Raw genomic sequence first — 19,885 nt, 5'->3', positions numbered from 1 at the left:
ACAGGAATGTGTCCGCCAGTACACATTTGGCATTACCGCTTCTATCTTCCACCATATTTACACACAGTCGTTCACAGTGTATGTATTGCTATCCTGCCACACAGCAAGCGAGTGGGCGTGTTGATGACATTGCATTGAGTGTAGCTGTTTCATACTCTTCCTACTTGCCTGTACATTGCTTTCACACTCTTTTGTTGATATTGCAGATACATCCAAATACATGCAGTAGTGATATCAACGCAAAAGACATTATTCATCATTACAGAGGAGTCATCCTTCTCCTGCACACTCTACTCAGGAAATACCCCTCACCTAAACCGAATTTCCAGTAAAAAGCACACATCTGAAGGTACAGTCACGTTAGATCCTATTCATTTTCTTTGGAGAGCCGGAGATCCAGCTGTGCAGTGCAGAATGGAGATGGCATGGCAAGTTGATGGACCAGTCGCCGAATCTGAACAGCTTCTCACAACTCGTCCCCAACTTTATGCAAATGAGTGCGTCCATTGCGACACAATAGGAACAAACTGTCCAACTAGGCTGTGCTGATAAATTATGAATGAAAAATGTAACAGCATTGCCTTTCTTGCTTCAAATGTTTTCAGAAACATATTTTACACAGACAAATGCTCCATGCATGAAAAGGCAGCTCAATGTCCAGACCTGATTCTGCAGACATTGTTCAGAGTGCATAACAGAAAATGCATTTAGTGTCTCTGCTATACATTTGGGGTGGGCAGCACAATGTAACAATCCAACTGCATCGCAATATTTGCAGATTTCCATGACAATTACTATATCGTGATACATACCATGAACCTTGATATAAAATTCCACATACCGTGAGAGAAGGTTTTGGTCATATTGCCCACCCTAACTCGGGACAGAGCTGTTTTGCAGGCTGTGATGAACAGGCAGCTGCACAGGAGTGTGCGTGCTAATGCATGCGATACTTCTTGCCTTGCTTCTGACAACATCAGCCTCAGTCTGGCCCAAGATCTCTCACAGTCAACATTTTTGCATTGCTGGCTGCCTGCTCCAAGCGCAATGAAAAACACCGCTTGTATGATCACTTTGTTTTATACATGCTGAACTTCAGACCTTCTAAAACATAATGAAGGCAATAGTCTGCAAAAAACAATATTTTACTTATCCAGACCTGGAAATTACTCAAATCAAATTCCATACTTTTCCATACTACACAATAAGTCTGCTCACTGCTACATAATCCCACATCCATGACAAAGGCTCTGCCGCCAACATCGCCTGCTTTGGACGAGACCTGTCATTGCATGTAGCCTTATGGCAATAACTTCTTTTCAAACTTCTACCTGGCCAACATGGTTTTAAGGTTAGGGTTATAATGACAACTGTTGGTTTGGGATGCTCTTGAAAGTGCTTCATTTGTGTGTTTTTAAGTATGGTGGAGAAAAAAGCCCTTCTTCTTCCTTTATGGACCTTGAACTTATATCAATAACAGCACAACTTCCAATACTTTTTCTATACAGTCTCAAAAATGCCAGGATTTCCAAGCAGTGATTTAAGTGCTGTATTTTAAACATGAAAAATGTCCAGCATTTAGGATGCACATACTAACTTGTGTTTCCAGTCTACGCGAATAGTATCAGAAATTTAAAATATCAAATTAGTCTTAGCAAAACAACTATTCTTTTTGGACATTTTATTATTTTGACTTGGGTGGCCATAACAAGGTTCTGGTCCCAGTGCATTACAAAGTCCTAGACAGAGATGCTACCAGAAAATAACTACAGAATCATGGAGGTACATATTGTATTGCATTTCATTATTCATTCTAGATTATCATGGATACCTCAGTTTTACATAGTTCAAATTAACATTTGCATCAAACCTCATTAGGATGACAAAACTAAGAAGATTAGCAGCATTGAGCCCATGTGTCAGAGACTCCGTGGCATTCAGAGACGGTAGATTAGCACTGAAATCAACATCAATCAAATGGACAGCATTAGACTATTGAAGCCAACAGTAATGGGTCAGTGATTAAAGCTTCTCCAGCACTGGGATTCTTCTGTCTCACTGACATTAAGTCATTTAGATAACAACACCCCCCCTCACTGGAGTCCAGTGAAACTGCAGCATAAAGTCATTTTCAAAGAGGAGCAAAGCATTCGTCTCGACTTATCCCTTGTTTTAAAAGAATGGTATACATTTATCTCTTTAAAAATGTCAAATATTGTAAAACCAGCTGAACAAGGCAACAAACTAATCACATACATGATATAAGATATTCTGATAAATTTGTGTCTGAACGATTCAGCCAAACAGGCCACAGATATCATGTTTCTTTCAGTGCTTCTTTAGTATGAGAAGCAGGGGCCTGACTTTAGGGAGAGGGACTGTGGTGAGCTCTGATCAAAGCTGAGCTGTCGTGTCACAATGCTTCAAATTAATATGGGACATTAGCATATTATGAGATTACTATCCCACTATCTGTTGTCTGGGCCTGTTAACCAATATTTCATCATATACTATAATCACTGTCTCTATATCTTATTCCATTTTTCTGCACATTATACTGGACTGAAAAAGTCTTTGTGTGATAATTTTCAAAGTTCACAAACTGAATCTTTTCTCAAATTGAAAAAGGATACTGCTGATCTTGATATGTAAATCACTTTGTGATACATCAAATTATGATTAGAAGAAGTTTAGACGCCAGTCAAAATCTAAATGAGCAAAAATATCAGTGACCATAATCCTTAGTTCAACTATGACGACAGATCAGACCATTTGTTGGTTCAACTCGCCTCCACAACCACTTCCAATTCACGCTGTAACTCCACATTCTGGCCCAATGGCTCCCTCTCCTGGTCACAGCAGAGTATTTTTTTAAACACTGTTGTTCACTGCAAGAAATGTGGGAGACTGAAGCCTGAAGTGCTCTGACACCTGCAAATGTCCGTTGGCCAGACTGGTGGGAGGACCAAGCAAGTCTTCACAGAAGACATATTGACATGTCACCACAGGAAAAGCACAGGTGTCAATAATATAATGAATGATGTTTGAATTTCACTTCAAGTCCTGCAGTTTCAGGGTCCTCTATTGTTCATGCTGACTCCCTCTCACACTGTCACAGCTTACTGGGACATTTGGCTGAAACAGAGCCATCATTAATGTACAAAAAAGTTCATGAAGAGCCAATGAAGTTTAAAAAGACTGAAGCTGTTAAATTTAAGTTTAAGAAATACAACTTCATTTCCATGCTCTCATCTCCTAACTACAGCAACTCTGAGATTCTGGTGGTTTGAATTCATAAAATTTAGAGCAGACACAATAGAACAAAGAGCAAAAAGTGTTGACAGTACAAGTCTTGTTTCTAAGTCTTAATTCTATGATTAGACACCACGTTCTGCCTTCACTCAGGCAACAGCACCGAAGACGACAACATCAGTCTCCAATCCAAAACCTACTTCAAGAAAACTGTACCAACAGGAAAACGTCTTGAATGTTATTCTGAGACATGGTTTTGTTTTGTATCGACTTCATGGCCACAAGGTCATCCATGAGGCCATCAAACTTCATGAACCAAGAAGACTTACAAAGGTGCAACATCTCCCATCCAACCAGGTGCATGGATATCAATCAGAGTCAGACGCACAGTCCAGAAGCACATGGCTGAACTGCCTCATGTTCTGATATGGCATTTAAACCACCAACATTACAGCCTCACATTGCATGAGCTCATATTGAGTGCTGTAAGTAGTAACTACCATGATCAGATGCTGCATCAGAGGGGCAAACATACAAAGTCTGCAACTATGGTAATATTAAACTACTGCAACCTCATGGCTCTATTAATGTACAGTGAACCTTTTCCATAACTCAATTTTTCAGATGTCAACAGGACAAATGTCTGCTGTGAAAAGGGTCTCTTGTCCTCACACACATCAGAGGCAGCAGTCTTAACTGGTTATTGTTCGCTGCTGGATTTCTCTTTTTGTCTGTGCATGATGTCTGGGTTTCCATAGAAACTGTTCACTGTTTTATCAACAAATGAATCAAGTTATAATATGTGTATGTACAGCGTGTGTGTGTGTTCAGTGCACCTGCCTACCTGTATCAGCTTATAGAAGTAAGCGTACTGGCGTGCAGTGTTTTTATACTGGTTCAGAATGTCCTGCACCGCCTGTGTGCCCAGCAGCAGCTGCACCTCCTCCTGCTGGTAGAACAGTGGTGTGTCGTACTCCTGAGGAAGACTGTGGATGTACGGCAGCCAGAATGAAACAGGGTTGGCCCGCTCACACAAAAGGTGGAAGGCCAGCGTCACGTTGCCCATGGCCTGTAGGATCCGGTCCTGGCTGTACAGAGGACCTGAGACATGGATCACAGTCAGTTAGAGGATTGCTGAATGCTTCTTTGACAGACTTGTGTTGTGTTGTGTTACTGCTGTCATACAGAGTGAAAGTGAAGAAACATTCTACTACTAAACAGCTGTCGACAGTCTCTGTGGTGATTCCTGACAGGTGAATGTGCATCAGGGCCGAGAGACGAGTATATGACAGACAAGATCTGTTCCTGGTTTTCATTATGTTGAGATGTGAGAATCCCCTCATGCTGCACTGCTCAAAGGCAGTGAAAGAGACCACTTAACCACCTTGTTGATGTTGGAGTAACAATCTGGATTGCTTGTATTCATTTGAGGCCATTCACAGGGGATGCTGCCAATCATTTTCCTGCTGCTTTAAGAGCTTCACAGTGGAGTCTTCATCAAGTTTCAAGGTGGTTTTTGTGATGTCCTCCAATTCATCAAAGAGTAGCAACCAAATTCAGCTGCAATTTTGCTCTTAACTCCTCACTGATAGTTTATTCCATGTTCCCCCTTCATGAAAATAATGCATACAATACTCATTCAGAGACATTCGTTGCAACCTGCTTTAATAAAGCAGAATCCTCACCATAGAAAAATGTAGGACGTGCATGTTTCTGTATGTTTCTCACACAGTGTGTTACTTCACTATGTCAAATGTCTAGACAAGAAATGTGTATTGACCAGTGACAGTTGCTGCCATCTTGTTCTTGAGTTCTGTGGCGGTTGACATCCGTAAGTGTTGCATTACAGTCAAACTATTACACATTTCTGTTTTTTGCCATGCACGTACATCCACACCAGTCACGTGCACCTCTGGTTAAATGGGACCTAGTTATCGTTGCTGTCGGGCAGAAACCTCATATGTCCATAATTCTGCATTTCTATTTTTTTTTTTTGTTACAAATCAGTGTTATCCTTTTTATTTGATGGTTGACAAATATTTAACCAATGAAAAGTATTAAAAGGAGCTTGTGACCAAATCTCCCATCACCATTGAATCCTTGAACTGCTGTCAAAAGCTCATAGCTCCACACCACCTCCACTTGAATGAGGTGTCACACACAGCAGAGCTGAAGGTTAACAGCAACAAGACCATTCAGTTTGGTTCACCTTCCGATAGGCAGCGGCAGCGACACAGAATTGTCGGTGGTTGCTCTGAGTTGTACAAAAATAAACAGCAGTAGCAGGCATTTGCTTGGAGACATTCTCTGGTTGTTTACGATGCACGACCTGCAATGGAAGGCTAAATAAAGTATTTGTTTGAATAAGTACAGCATTTTGTTACTCAAGAAATATTAAGTCTATAAAGGCTAATGTCTTATGCACTTGAAGCATCAGACATGTAGGAGCGGAGGAGAGTGCAGGTGAACCACGGTTGGTTGGCGTGCAGAAAAGTCTAGCATTTACCATCCAGTCAGAGCCAATACCCTCTTCGATGATGATGATGATGATGATGATAACAATAATAATAATAATCGGTATGTATATAGCACTTTTCTTCATAATGTTACAAAGTGCTTTACAAAAGAAAAAATAAATCCAGATAAGGTGGATACAATGAGAAAAAGGCCAAATCAAATAAATAGGAATAAAAACAGTACACATAAAACATTTTGCAAACATTTCCAGATACTCTCAACGTGAAAATACGCAAAGTCAGGGGGTCTACCCTCTGTCAGGGGAACAGTGTCCCCTGGGGACAGCCATGTTTCAGTAATCAGAACAAAGTCCAGCTCAGTAGAAACAATAATATCATTAATGTTAAGAGATTTATTACTAAGAGGTTTGGCATTCAAGAGGCCAAAGTTGTTTGGGTCAGAGCAGAGTTGTCAGAGTTTGGTGTCAGACAAGGAAAGCGCATACAGCAAAAGGACATAAGTTGTCATTTCCACTGTTATCAGGTCAGTTCAGACTGCTGACAAGCCCATTGTTTGTCCCCGCAAGGACAATCACTGGAATGGCAGAGGATGGCAGTGAGTGCAGCAGCCCTGGGAGTTTATCCAGGATGACAGGAGCTCCAGGGAAGCAGTGAGTGACTGCGTTTAAGAAACACGTGTTCCTGTTTATGGAATCCCTCACTCTTAATGTAGGGAGAAGAGGGCATAAGGAGATGATGGCTGTGGGTTCTCATGGCAGGAGAGTGCATGATCTGTTTCCACACCACATGTTGACGTCACCGATTGTGGATGAGATGTCCAAGCAGATGAGTGTTGTGGCAGGGCAGCAACTTCTGACCTAACAGAAGGACTCCCTGCTGACTCAGAGACATCCCTCTGAGCACAACCTCCTTCAGGATCCTGGGATGGGAAGAGGAGGTTGCTGTCCGTGACAAAGGCCATTGATCTGGCCTCACATCAGATTCATCTTAGGCAAGGCAGCGAGACAAGCTCACATGAGACTCTCCTGTAACCATGGACCACCACTCTGGCCCAGGTTGTTGGCCCAGGCTTGACACCAAACCATCAGGCAGGTGTCTAGCAGGAGGTGGGCCATGGAAAGGTAGGGGGGTCCCACAGAGCCATGTCCTGGATGGGGTCACTGAACAAGGCAATTTGTTTTGACTGCCCAAAAGCCACAAGCCTTTCCTTCTCCTCCTTAAGGTCAGCGATCTTTTTATTTGCTGTTGTGAGTAGTATGTCGTCCCCACAGGGCATAGCTGTTCGGTTAGCTTAGCCACCAAGCTAATTACCAGCCTAGGCAAGCAGTAGCACGAAGAGTAAATTAAGTGTAATCTAACAAGAAAGCAAGCAGGGATGTCTCAAAAAGCAACAGAGCTGTAAAAGATGGTAACAGACTAGTAAAACGGCTGAGATCAATCACAATCAATGGGTTAAAAAGTGAGAAAATATGATTTAGCAGTGATGCTAAAAACAAGCCGTGGCGGCCATCTTTCCACAATGCATTTGGCTGTCAACAAATGCCTCTTCATACCAATTAATCTTTTATAACATGAGATTTTGTCACTGTATCCAACAACAGGAAAAAATGAGCGCACACATAGCTGCAATAAACTGTGTGACCTGTACGATGATGATAAAGCAAAGCAATGCACTTCCTCAGACATGGTGGTCAAAACCCTTAACATTTGTCAGTCAATCACTTCATAGCTCCCTTTAAGCTTGATAAAATGGTAAAATATTAATAATACACAATGTCGACTCTAACAATGCAGTGTTCATTGATTTTAAAAACATGTTTTGGTTTTGGGTTTTCTCATTTTCTGAAAAGTAATGTTTTTGGACATACAAGGTTTCTGCCCGACAGAAACAATATCTGAAGCACTATGTAACGATGCGTTACATGGTAAATTATTAACATGAAGTTGAATCAAACTGCAACTGGTTGTTTCTCTTTTCTGCAGTAGATTATGACTATTTGTTTCCTCTTGGATTAGAATAGATAGTTTTAATGTTAAATACTTTTCAGCTGAAGTCCTTACCAAGCACAGAGTTCTGGGCCGACTCCACAGTCATTAGCATCTTCCTGGGAATCCACAGAAATAGCTCCTCTGCCTGGACACACACACACACACACACACACACACACACACACACACACACACACACACACACACAAACTTATTCAACAAAATGTAAACTTGCTCATACTCTATTAGAGCAGGTGGCATGAGCTCCTATCATGTGTACTGGGAGCCAAACTATTAGTTGCTCTAAAAGTAACATTTTGAGAGTAATTCTGCATTGCACTGGGAGGCTACAGTGATTTAAGTACTGGCAACGTTTTGAAATTGTTACAAATCAAAAAGAAAGTGACCACCCCTGGGTCACGCTCACCTTAATGTCTTTGGTGGCGCGCAGGCCATAGCCCTCTGTCCCAAAGTTGGTCACTGTGAAACCATCACAGGACGCCCCATTTTCCTGAGCCCAGGACATCAGGTCTGGGAAGTAGTCCTCTCTGTTGCCCTCAAAAACTACTGACATACCTGAGCACAACAACACACAAACACAAGAGTAAAGTAAAAGTTTTACCACTAAATTGATCCCTGACTTCAAATGAACCTTAATCTTGCTCATCACTTAATTATTTAGTTCAATGGTCTAAATTTAAAAAAAACATCTGAAAAGGTAAATATATTGTATATGCTCTTGTACTCACCCTTCTGTTTCTTGCGAATCTTCTCCACCAAGCCTCTGATCTGGATGTACTCCTCCCACTCTTTACCAGCAGAGGGTGCTGCACTGCTGCATTCTGGAGAAACACAGGTTGACCATGAACATCTCAACTCACTGACAAAAATGGCACTTTTAATTAACCATACCGTCAAACAAAACTTCGATACAACATACAAACAAAACACAACTACACCATGACACAATTAAGTAATACTATTACTAAATCACACAGTGATGTGACTACAGCAACTTTTAAGCATGTTGCAATTCTGGTGAAAGCCCAGTCAGTATGATGTAACATCAGCCTTATTATGGAATGGTCAATAGTAAGTGGCTGCATTTATATAGCGGTTTTATCCAACGTGCTTTCCAATTTTGCCTCTCATTCACCCCACTCTCTCACACACACACACTCAAACACTGATTGACAGTGAGCTACCTTGCAAGGTCCTGGCTGGACCATCAGGAGTAATTTAGGGTTCAGTGTCTTGCCCTAGAACACTTCAGTATGTGGACAGTGGGAGTTTATGGATCGAACCACAAACCCTGTCATCAGTGATCACCTTGTTTCGAGGTACAGCAGCTTTGACAACTGACACACAACACTTGATTTTACTGACTGTGAAATTGTGTTAAGGGTGCAAAACACCTGGGGAAATTTGTTTTAGCTTGAGAGACTGTGTGCAACACACAAGCACACAGAAACACCATACTACAACAGTTTCATTCTGGTGACTGTGCCTGTGATGCCCTCAACAACCTGCCCAGTCCACAGGCTGTAGATTTGATAGTTAGAACTGGGCCAGATATGTCAAGTACTTCATCCTAGCAGCATAGAACTTGCTGCTTTGTCACAGGTGATGTTTTTCAAAATGGATGTTTCCCACTGCTCTTCTATTGTCCTCACAAACTTATAAATTAATTTTGAAATACTGATCAAGTCAGACCTACATTTATCAAACTGGTTTGTGAAACCTGGGCATTTGTTTTGAGGCTTGAACTGTTTCCATAAGCCAAAAGACTATGACTCTGAGAGCAGCATCCATTCTGCATTACTAGCTGAAGGTGCTCAATGCAGAAACAGGCCATGTAGAAAACGCAGTGAAAAAGCAAGTGAACAGTAAAACTGATTACATTGTTGAAACAGGAAACCTTGAAACAGGAAACCGGAACCGGAAAAAGCATCTTAAGAAATGTGTTTGAATTTGGACGTTGAAGTGACACCTTGATCTTTAGAATGGAAACGATTGAGCTGAAAAAGCTATCCAGAAGAAAAGATTTAATCCAGATGTCACGCTAATAGTGGAATTACCACAAGGCGACAATGAGTCTTGAACGAATCCTGCGGCCAACATTTGATAAGATTAACTTCCTCATACTTGACTCAAGGTGTTTCTAAGAGTAGATATTTGCCTCTTTGTGCCCTTTTTGCAGAGGAAGCAGCATTTCCTTGTTTGAAGCATCACAGCTGACATTGCTGACCGTTAATTTCATTGTAGCCGCTGATATTATTACACTTTTTTTTTTGGCCGATTCATTGAAGGGCCCTGCAGTTATGAAACAGAACAGAAACAGACATCGTTTTTTTCTCAGTTTGGATGTGTTGTCAGCCTGGCTAACATCCTCCTCTCATCCACCTCCTCAATGGTGTCCAGAGGGCAGTCCAGGACAGTGTTTCTCTGTCCCTCTCAGAGCTCCCACAGCCCCAGCAGACCACTGCTTAGAAAACTGCAGATGCCACCACAGAGTCATAAAATGTGTTTAACAGTATCCTACACACTCCAAAGGACCTCAGTCTGCTTAGCAGATGAAGATGACTTTGGCCCTTCTTCCACAGGACATCTGTGTTGTGAGTCCAATTCAGTTTGTTGTTGAGGTGAACTCCCAGGTATTTGTACACCCCCACAATCTCAATGTCCAAACCCTGGATGTTTACTGGTGCAGTGTGTGGCATCTGCCTGCGGAAGTCAATCACCATCTCCTTTCTCTTGCTGGCGTTTATGTGAAGGTGGTTCAGCTCACACCATCTGACAAAGTTGGTGACAATTTCCCTGCATTCCACTTCGCTTCCTGTGATACACGGCCAGCGATGGCTGTATCATTGGAGAACTGTGACAGCAGTCAGTGTTGTGTCTGAAGCCTGATGTGTAGAGGGTAAAGACAAGAGAGGACTGTAGCTCCCATGTTGCAAACTATCACATCAGACACACAGTGCGAAGTCTCACATACTGTGAGCTTGCACCAGATATAATCGAACAGCTCACAGAAAAAGTAGAAAAACTTTTTGTCATAATCGAATCAATGGCAAAACCTCCCCAGACAAAAGCAGGAGGAACATGTGTGTTTCAGGGTAACCAGGTAGAACGCCATCCAGAAAAGACAGACCCCATGGCTGTCCGAATTACTTTGAGAAAAACATTCCAAGCTGCGTCAGGGAAGCCAGAGCCAGTCTCTGCCAAGGGACACTCAGTGACCCGGCCACAACAACTGCCACAACCCAAAAACATCAACAGAAACAATTCTGGCTGAGAGACCTCAACACTAGAACCAATGCATCAAATGACAACTAAACAGCAGGAAGGAAAAATAGAAATGGGCCAGAAAAAAAGTCAATTCTGTCCTGTCCTGTCTTACCAGTACCAAAATGAACAGGTTGCAAGCTTGTAGGGTAAAAAGCACTCACCCAGTGTACGCTGAATGGTCTAGCTGTGAGTGCTCTGTTTGATACTGGGGCTCAAGCTAGCATGACAGACTGGGAATGGAAAGATAAGCACTTACCTGATACTGACATTAGACCACTCGCTGAGATCATTGAAAATGAGGAGAAGCTTGCAGCGTATGAAAGGAGACCCCCTTCCATTTGTTGGCAGGGTCGCTATTACTGTCAACTGTTAATACAGTTGGGGTATGCATTGCACAATTCCTGCCTGGTTACAGAGTGCTTCACCACATCCAATCACAATACCCTACTGTGTCTTACACACCACACCAATGCATGCCTTACCCACGTGCTGTGCCTTTCACATCACAAGCACATGCCACACCACACACACCGCCAACATACATTCCATACACTACACTGGATTATTAGTTGAGACTGGTAAAAATTTAAGGGTTTAAAGTTTTGTAAATGTCAGGAGCCAGTTTTTATTTAGTCAGGGAGTGTGTGACCCCCGGCCTGGTGCCAGCCAGTACTTGTAACACACTATTACATAAAGCAGGACTCACTCTCAAAAAGGTCATATGCCCATATGCATATTTGCAATTTCAAGTTTTCTGTGCAACTTTGAAACCATCCTCAGTAGCAGGTAGATGTGTCAGGAAACAGCTAATGAATACCAGGTATGTAAGCTGATTGTTGAGCAGCATCTGATGATGTCTAAACATCTGGTTACCATCTTTAGTTCCTTATGCCGAGATCAGATTCCACAATATTTTTGTCTTCAACAACGTCTTTAACACCGTGTCAGATGTAATGATCACAGTGCCATAAACTCGCCATGTCTTGGCTGGGTGACTGACGAGACTACACGTATGACCCCGACCAATCACAGGACTTTTTTGATGATCATGCAAGTTCAGATGTCATCTGGGAGGCAACTTTCAATCATGGTGACAGAAGTGTTGTGTATGATGCGACACAGGCATGCAGAACAGTTTGATCTACCCATATCCCATACCCATATGTAAAAATGTCCAAAGCTTATAATCATTTACAACAAACATTTTAATGTGATCCTCTATTGAGATGTTTTTAGTGCCAAGGCCGACTAACTTTCCAGTTTGTGTTTTGAATTTTGGTGGGATTAAACCTTGGTTCACATTTGTATTACATAATGAACTCTATTTCAATCAATTCAGTTGGAGAATGTTAAAATGCACATAGTTTTGATTTCTATACATTTGTTATTAGTATTAGCTGCCGATGTCTGCAGGCCAGGCCATTAATGCAGCATCTGTTTGACATAAACATAATGTCATAAACATAATGAGGAGCTAAATCAGACACTGCGATATACTGTATAACTGACCTAACACGCTGATCTTTGCTCATTCCTTTCTTTTGTGGGTAAGATTGTAAGTATCTTGCATTTTGTTGTTTTTTTACACTCACTTTTCCACCTGATACAAATGGAAAAAACATCCGCAATATTTCTACTTTTGCAGGTTTGTTTTCCAAATTTATGTTTCCACTGTTTTTCTTATGCACAAGCTGAAAATGCAAACAGAAACATGTGGATGGAAACAACTGATACTATAATGAAACAATCCAGGTAGGCTGGTTTGAGTAACAGACACATTACTTTTAATGTGTTTTAATGTTCTTTAAATCGTTTATCAAATACCAAAATATTGCATTTGGTATTTAAGGAAGGACTTTACATGACAAGGACAAACAGTTTATTCTGCAACAGATACACAGCAGAATTACACATTACAATGCACGGCAAATCTACCAGAAACAAGCACTTCATTTTATTTGTTTGGCCAGCACAGTTCCTTGCTGAATCATACTGCATCATGGTGCAGCAAAAATTTCAACTTTTTTCCCTGTTTCCTCAGCTTGTTTTGTTCACTGCACAGCCCTCTATGTGGGTACCCTGCTCACATCTATGCAGTGACATCAGTCAAAGGAATGATGGGCTACTACTCTGTTGTTATGTCTTCCTGCACTCAGAATGTGAAGGTGGACAGGGTGTAGAAATTGAAGGTAAACGTACTCTGCAGCAGTTCAGAGATGAGGTTCATCATCTCCTTCGGGGAAACCACAGCGCTGGTTCCTGAACCCGACTTCTGAGTCTTCACTCGACTCTTCTTTCCCATGGTGCTGGATGAACAACTGGGCTGTAAGGACACATCATTATTACTTTTAACATTTCATACTCAGACTTACGGCACTATCATCAATACATCACGCTTACTGTATGAAACTCACTGATATTCAACAAATCAAAGTGAAAGGTGGAACTGATACTTGTTTCATTAACAATGACAATATGTTTAGTTTCACTGCTGCCAGGACATGGGGACTGGCACCAAACGGAAACTGCACACACTGACTGAAAATGTGATGTAGGTCAAGCTGATACGAGGGAGTAATTCAATTACACGTTAGAGGACATCATATTAATAGTATAGTTTGTGATTGTAGATATGCACATCTTTTAAAAGACACTTTTATGTTCAAGCAAATATACCTATAGATGCAGCAGGTCTCTTATTGTACTGGTGTGGCCTATTATGGGTATAATGCGCAAAAATAGATATTCAGATGGTCTGAAGGTATGTGTTTTGTCCAAAGGAATAATCGAACAGCATTTTTGGCCAACATTACAGCAGTACCATAAATATCCTGAACATCGACTAGAGAGTGCAACATCATGAGGTACAGGAAGAGAAGTGAGTTATTGTGCTACATGACTTCTGCACCAGTCATGGCAAAAAGGGAGGATGAGCCGAAAGAGAAGGAAGCCAAAACAAACCCATCATTTCAAAATAAACTGTCAAAATAAGGGTTTCAAGGCAACCCTGTAGAGCCCTTTTCAACTGCTGTAGTAGTCCATGTTATGGCAAGACCACAACTATGTAGTGAGAAACAAAAGTCCATCATTACTTTAGAACTTTGTATCTTCAAGTGCAGTCACAAAAACCATCAAACACGATGATGAAACTGGCTCTCATGAGGAAGACCAAGACCTCTGCTGCAGGAGAGGTCATTACAGTTACAGTTGCCAGCCTAGTAATTACAGATTACAGCCCACATAAATGCTTCAGAGAGTTCAAGTAACAGATGCATCTCAACATCGACTGTTCCGAGGAGACTGTGTGAATAATGGACAAATTCCTGTGAAGAAAGCACTACAGATGGAGACAGACAAGAAGAAGAGAACTGCTTGGGCCAAGAAATACAAGGCATGGATTAGACCAGTGGAAATTAGTAATTTGGTCTTTTGGTCTCTCTGAGATTTTTGGTTCCAACCACTGTGTCTCTGTGAAAAGCAGAGAAGGTGAACAGACGGTATCTGGATGTGTGGTTCTTACTGTGAAGCATGGAGGAGGAGGTGTGATGGCGTAGGGGTGCCTTGCTGGCAACACTGTTGGCAATGTGCTCAAAATTCAAAGCAGACTTAAGCAGCATGGCAACCACAGCACTCTGCAGCGACAGGCCATCTCAGGACAACGACCCAAAACACACCTACAGGTTACGTGAGGGCTATTTGAGGAAGAAGAGTGATGGATTGCTGCTTCAGATCACCTTGCCCCAACCATCACCTGACACAGCTGAGATAGTTTGGGATGAGCTAGACTGCAGAGTGAATGAGAAGCAGCCAACAAGTGCTCAGCAGATATGGGAACTCCTTCAAAACAGCTGGAAAAGCATTCCATGTGACGACCTCATGGAGCTGATTGAGAATGCAGATAGTCACCAAAGTTTTCATCAAAGCAAATATAAAACTAATTTTGCTTTATTTACACTTTTTGCTTTCTACATACTTAATTTTCAGCCCACCCCTACATCTGCGGTACTCTGGATTACTTGCAGATCTCATTGTTAACTGTCACTGGAACTATTTTCAACCAAAAATCTACTATTATTTAATATTGTGAGCACCACGAATCCTGAAGTCTGGATCAATAAACCTAAGATTATTTGCATGGACAGATACCACTAAAGGCAGAGAAGAAGAGAAGTAATCCTTTAAAAAAAATGCATCTGGAACACACCGGCCTTGGTTCCCTGAAAACTGTGCATCAGTATGAAATCAATGAGATTTTTCCACCAACAGTATTTGCAGTGGCATGTGATTAAAAACGTCCCTACATTTCGAAACAGCTCACCGAGCAAATGCTGTGGTTGAATTGGACTGATGTTTACTTGTACCAAAGCATTCCAGCTCTATCTGGCTCCTGCAACTGTTCTCAGGCTGAGGAAACCTCAGTATCACAGTAACAAGAGTCATTTATTAGAACACACATCTCTACAACACTTAAGTAGCAGCCTGATATTTCATTATGAAGAGTAAGTTGTAGTGTTAGGCCTACGGCTTTCACGCCAGTAAAATGACACCTTTAAATAGACCAAGTGTCAAAGTCCAGTTAACGTGGACCACTTCAATTTCCAACAGGCTTTAGCACGCCTAATATTAATTCCTCCTCCCTCTGCAGCTGCTCACACCACTTGCTCTCACTTGTTCTGGATTTTACACTGCAGACAGTTCACCAAAGCAAAGGAAATGGCTGAGGCTATTTTTGGTAGATAGGGTCTTTTTCTATCCAACAGAAAGGCCCATCCATCTCACACAGCCTCACCGTGTCTGCGACTCACTCCCCCTCACACCAGACAGCTGCTCAGTGATATTCAGTAGCAGTTGGTCTAGAACCAACCTCTGAAAAAAACCATTGTGAAAAGTGTCCATTCCCTATGTACACTCAGCAAAAACACAGCAATACCAGCATTCCTTCAGTCATGTTTGCGTCCACCTGATTTAACTAAACCCGGGATTCACTCTCCTTCTAACTCTGCGTTGGTCTCCACCACATCTTGAGAAAAATAGCTGGCCAAAATGCTCCAGTGTGTTCCCCAGCTAGCTGCGAACTGCATCTGTCTGCTCTGAGCTGGTTCTAAGAGAGTTTTCATTGAGAACAGCTGCCTGCTGCTGCTGGACATCAGATGGAGGACAGCACAGTTTGTGGGGCAGAAAACCAAAACAGTGAGCTAAAACAGGCTTCATGGAGCTGAGGGGCATTGCAAAGTGAGGTGATAAATGTCTGTTTCATTACTGCATGTGCAGCTTTATCTTTAGACAAAAGATGCTCTTTCTGTTGAATAATAGTGTGATAAATCAATTAATACCCTGGTAATTAAATTTAATTGTACTTTTAACTTGTATTTTGTGTCACTGATCTGTGATGGAAATGACATGATTCCAGGTGAATGCTAGACATTAATGTTAGAACTGTTTGAAACCTGCAAAATCAGAGAGGCATGTACTTAAGTAGAAACACTATTTCTTCAAAATGCGTGGATTTCTAATTGCAGTCAAGCAGACAATACTTTGAGTTGCTGCTCAAACCTAAATGAACACAATTAGTTTAAACTGAGGAGAGAACAATCCACTAGAATAAAACTTTTTACCTCGCCTCGCTAACGTTACATCTGGGCGAACGACACAGTGATCTTAGGTACGAATGGCCCTCTCGTGCCAATTTCAGCTCCTCTGTCAAGTCTTCCATGTAAGATAACGTTACATGGCAGCAAAACTGAGCACTCAAATGAGTCAGTTTGGCCACTTTCCATATCTTTACTTATGTTATAGCAGAGTGGTACTGGGACTTACTTTAAAAAGGCATAAGTGAGGTATTAGCACGGTTTTATCTTCCACCGAACTACAAGCTGACACCGCACTACTAGTTAGCCCCTCGTCTTATTTGTAGCCTTTTCCACTAGGCCAGCTGCTAGCTTAGTAGCACTGAGGAATCGCCCATCCGAGCAGAGACGTAACGAGAGCGTGGCAGGAGATCGTACAGAGCTCATTCATATACACTGGCTGCACTGTCTAAATGCTACCAGGCTAGCTGTTAGCTGCTAAGCTGTCAAGTGATAATGGATCAGTTTTACAAGGGGATAATCTGCTGGATTGGCTGGCTACCTAGCATTGCCTGTTAAACTACAACGGTCTCTACACCACATACAGGCAGTCGTACAGAAAAACACTCAACATCAAGTCAGAACTCTACTCTAAACCATAAGCATTTTTCTCCGATTCAGTCATACCTTTTTTTAGGTGACAACAGCAGTTCCTCTGTTCCTGCACTGAAACCAACCTTGACTGAGTGGCGCGTGTGATTGGAGTAGTCATGAAATACGCCCACAAAAACAACACTTCATTATGGCATTGGTTGATGAGTAGCGTCCTCGCCGAACATGACGCAAATGTTTTTTCTCGGGGTAAAGAGGGCACGGCCCGCCCTACGCTGCATCTGATTGGCTTATCTCGGTATTCTTACCCTAAAATGGTACAGACACAGAAAACTGCGAGAGCGTATTTGAATGCACGCTCCGGCTGGTGAGTCACAGCGAATTGGGCAGTGCATGGTTTGGGCTCGTCCGTTTTCAACGTGCCTCAAACTTTGTTATATTAACAGTTTATAGTTAATCAGTTATATAAACAATAGACCAAGCAATAGGCTAAAGAAACAGGCAAGAAATAGGCAATGCACTAACAGAATCTTGATTCATATTTTATGAGCGCTGCCTAGGGTGACGGTGTCGTGTTGTGTGGCGCTGGACGAATTAATTTGCATAAAGTTGAGGTTGCCTCGTGGGCAGCTGTTAACGGTGATCGAGGACCCGCCTATTGCCTTACACACCCACTTCGCAGAGCCGCCCTACGTCAGCGGCACACGCTTCCGGTTTTGACGGAGTCAAAATAAAACTCCGCCCCAGAGCTCCTTATTTTCACATAATTAATTATGTTAATTAGTGCCACCAGAATAAAATGCGTCACTGTTTAGCACCAAAACAGTGACAATGCATATGTTGGAAATTCAACAGTGTAAAGAGGAAGTGACTTTCTTACAACAAATTTGCATTACTGTCCATTTCACATGCATTGATTGATGATCAAATGAGCATATTGTCATTATTACTATTCATGTACAGTTACAGGCCATTCAAATCATATTGTGAGGAATCCCATTAGAAATGCTGTCAAACTGTAGGTCACTTTGGATCAAACGACATGAGATCCCCTCTTTCATTTATTAAATGCATTACAGACCATCCATCCATTTTCTATGGCGCTTATCCCTTTCGGGGTCGCTGGAGCCTATCTCCGCTGTCAACGGGCGAGAGGCGGGGTACACCCTGGACCGGTCACCAGCCAATCACAGGGCAACATATACACAAACAACCATTCACGCTCACACTCACACCTAGAGTCATCAATTAACCTAATAAGCATGTTTTTTCACCCAGGAATCGAACTGGCGACCTTCTTGCTGTGAGGCACGCGCACTACCTGCTGCGCCACCGTTTCACAGTTACATCTCTACAGTGTCACAGCTGTGAGGGCTAAAATTATGTTTGTCAACTAATTTCCCAAAAGTAAAACCTGATGATGGAATGAAGATGTTTTTTTCTGGGAGCTTTTTCAAATCAGAATCACAGCTTAGCTTTACAGAAATATGACGGGCAGATGTGAAAGAGCATTCTTTTATCGGTATAATTTCACATTTATTGATTTTCTATTTTAGGTCTGAGGCCTTGGAGACCAGACCAATTATTTCAATAATTTTAGTGATTTCATCAAGACTATCGTAAAGATTGATGTGTCATCAGCTCCCTTCATCATGACCAGCTGTTCAAAAACTGATAGTTTACCAAAATCTGAGTTTTTGATATCTTGTCTACTGCAGCAATAAAACATAAGGCTGAAATCTCCTTAGCAGTGAGAGAGGAATTAAATTTCCAAATGCCTCTGTCGTGACACTGACTTCCCTGATTCTCAATAGTAAGGCATATCAGCCAAAGGTTCCAATCAAATATTAGCATCTACATTTATTGTCATTAAAGTGTCAGAATTTAACCAGAAATCAATTAATTTGAAGTGACCCATCAGGTTTAAACCATGAAAAAATGACAGTTAGTTAGTTAGTAGTTAGTTAGAACAGTCATCAGTTTTCAGCACTTTCAGCAATTATCCAATGGCCAAGATGATCCTTCTTACAAACCAGGACTTTACCAGAAAGGCTGTTTAACATTACTGCTACACTCACTGGTTTGTTGGTGTTTTGACTGAATACAATTTTTTCCCCCCCATCGATAAGACCAGAATTTCTTATCTGACTCAATGGAACACTTCCTGGAGAGAAAAAGGTTTGCTTTGACAGTCTTAAAAAAGAAGAAAGTGGATTTTCTTTGAACATTATGTATTTAGAGGCACACATATAAGATTGGAATGAAATAAAGACATACAAACAGTAAAGTTAGGTACATAAAAATGTAAATGAAGTTTGCCTTTGCTTCATCCTTTTTTATCAATACCATCACCCTGACACCTTTAGAGTTTTCCAGTACAGAATTCTAAATGTCAAACAAGTTACAAGTGATTAAAATAAAACCTGATCTTATCTGTTATAATGATGGGGTTTAAATAACTGAGAAAATCAAAGAAACCACGGGGTTACGGGGGAGACAGATGAATTAACTACTCTTGAAAGTGATCATCTGTTGACTCTATACATTACCGTTACATTATGCTGAGTGGTCTGTTCAGTACCCAATCTCTAATCAGAAATGCACAGTTTTTACAGGCTGGACAGGAGATACCCTGATGCCATTGATGTATCCTGTTGCTCTAGCTTGTTCCATTTTTGGCCAAACAGCTGTGTCAGCCTC

General features: G+C 41.6%; 1 protein-coding gene across 1 annotated transcript in view; it reads right to left on the bottom strand.

The window, feature by feature from the left end:
- setd3 (SET domain containing 3, actin histidine methyltransferase) overlaps positions 1-17,339 on the bottom strand; it is a 38,647-nt gene extending 21,308 nt beyond the window's left edge. The window contains exons 1-6 of the mRNA XM_070979283.1: positions 17,261-17,339; positions 13,206-13,329; positions 8,468-8,560; positions 8,146-8,294; positions 7,791-7,863; positions 4,097-4,353 (exon numbers count right to left, since the gene is read on the bottom strand). Coding sequence (XP_070835384.1) covers positions 4,097-4,353; positions 7,791-7,863; positions 8,146-8,294; positions 8,468-8,560; positions 13,206-13,308 — 675 coding nt within the window. The 5' untranslated portion in view covers positions 13,309-13,329; positions 17,261-17,339. The remainder of the gene's footprint in view (positions 1-4,096; positions 4,354-7,790; positions 7,864-8,145; positions 8,295-8,467; positions 8,561-13,205; positions 13,330-17,260) is intronic.
- Between the last annotated feature and the right edge of the window lie 2,546 nt (positions 17,340-19,885).

The sequence above is a fragment of the Chaetodon trifascialis genome, chromosome 14 (genome assembly GCF_039877785.1).
Source record: "Chaetodon trifascialis isolate fChaTrf1 chromosome 14, fChaTrf1.hap1, whole genome shotgun sequence".
NCBI classification, from domain to species: domain Eukaryota; kingdom Metazoa; phylum Chordata; class Actinopteri; order Chaetodontiformes; family Chaetodontidae; genus Chaetodon; species Chaetodon trifascialis.
The sequence above is the reverse complement of the archived record's forward strand: the minus strand, read 5'-3'. Positions and strand labels throughout refer to the sequence as shown.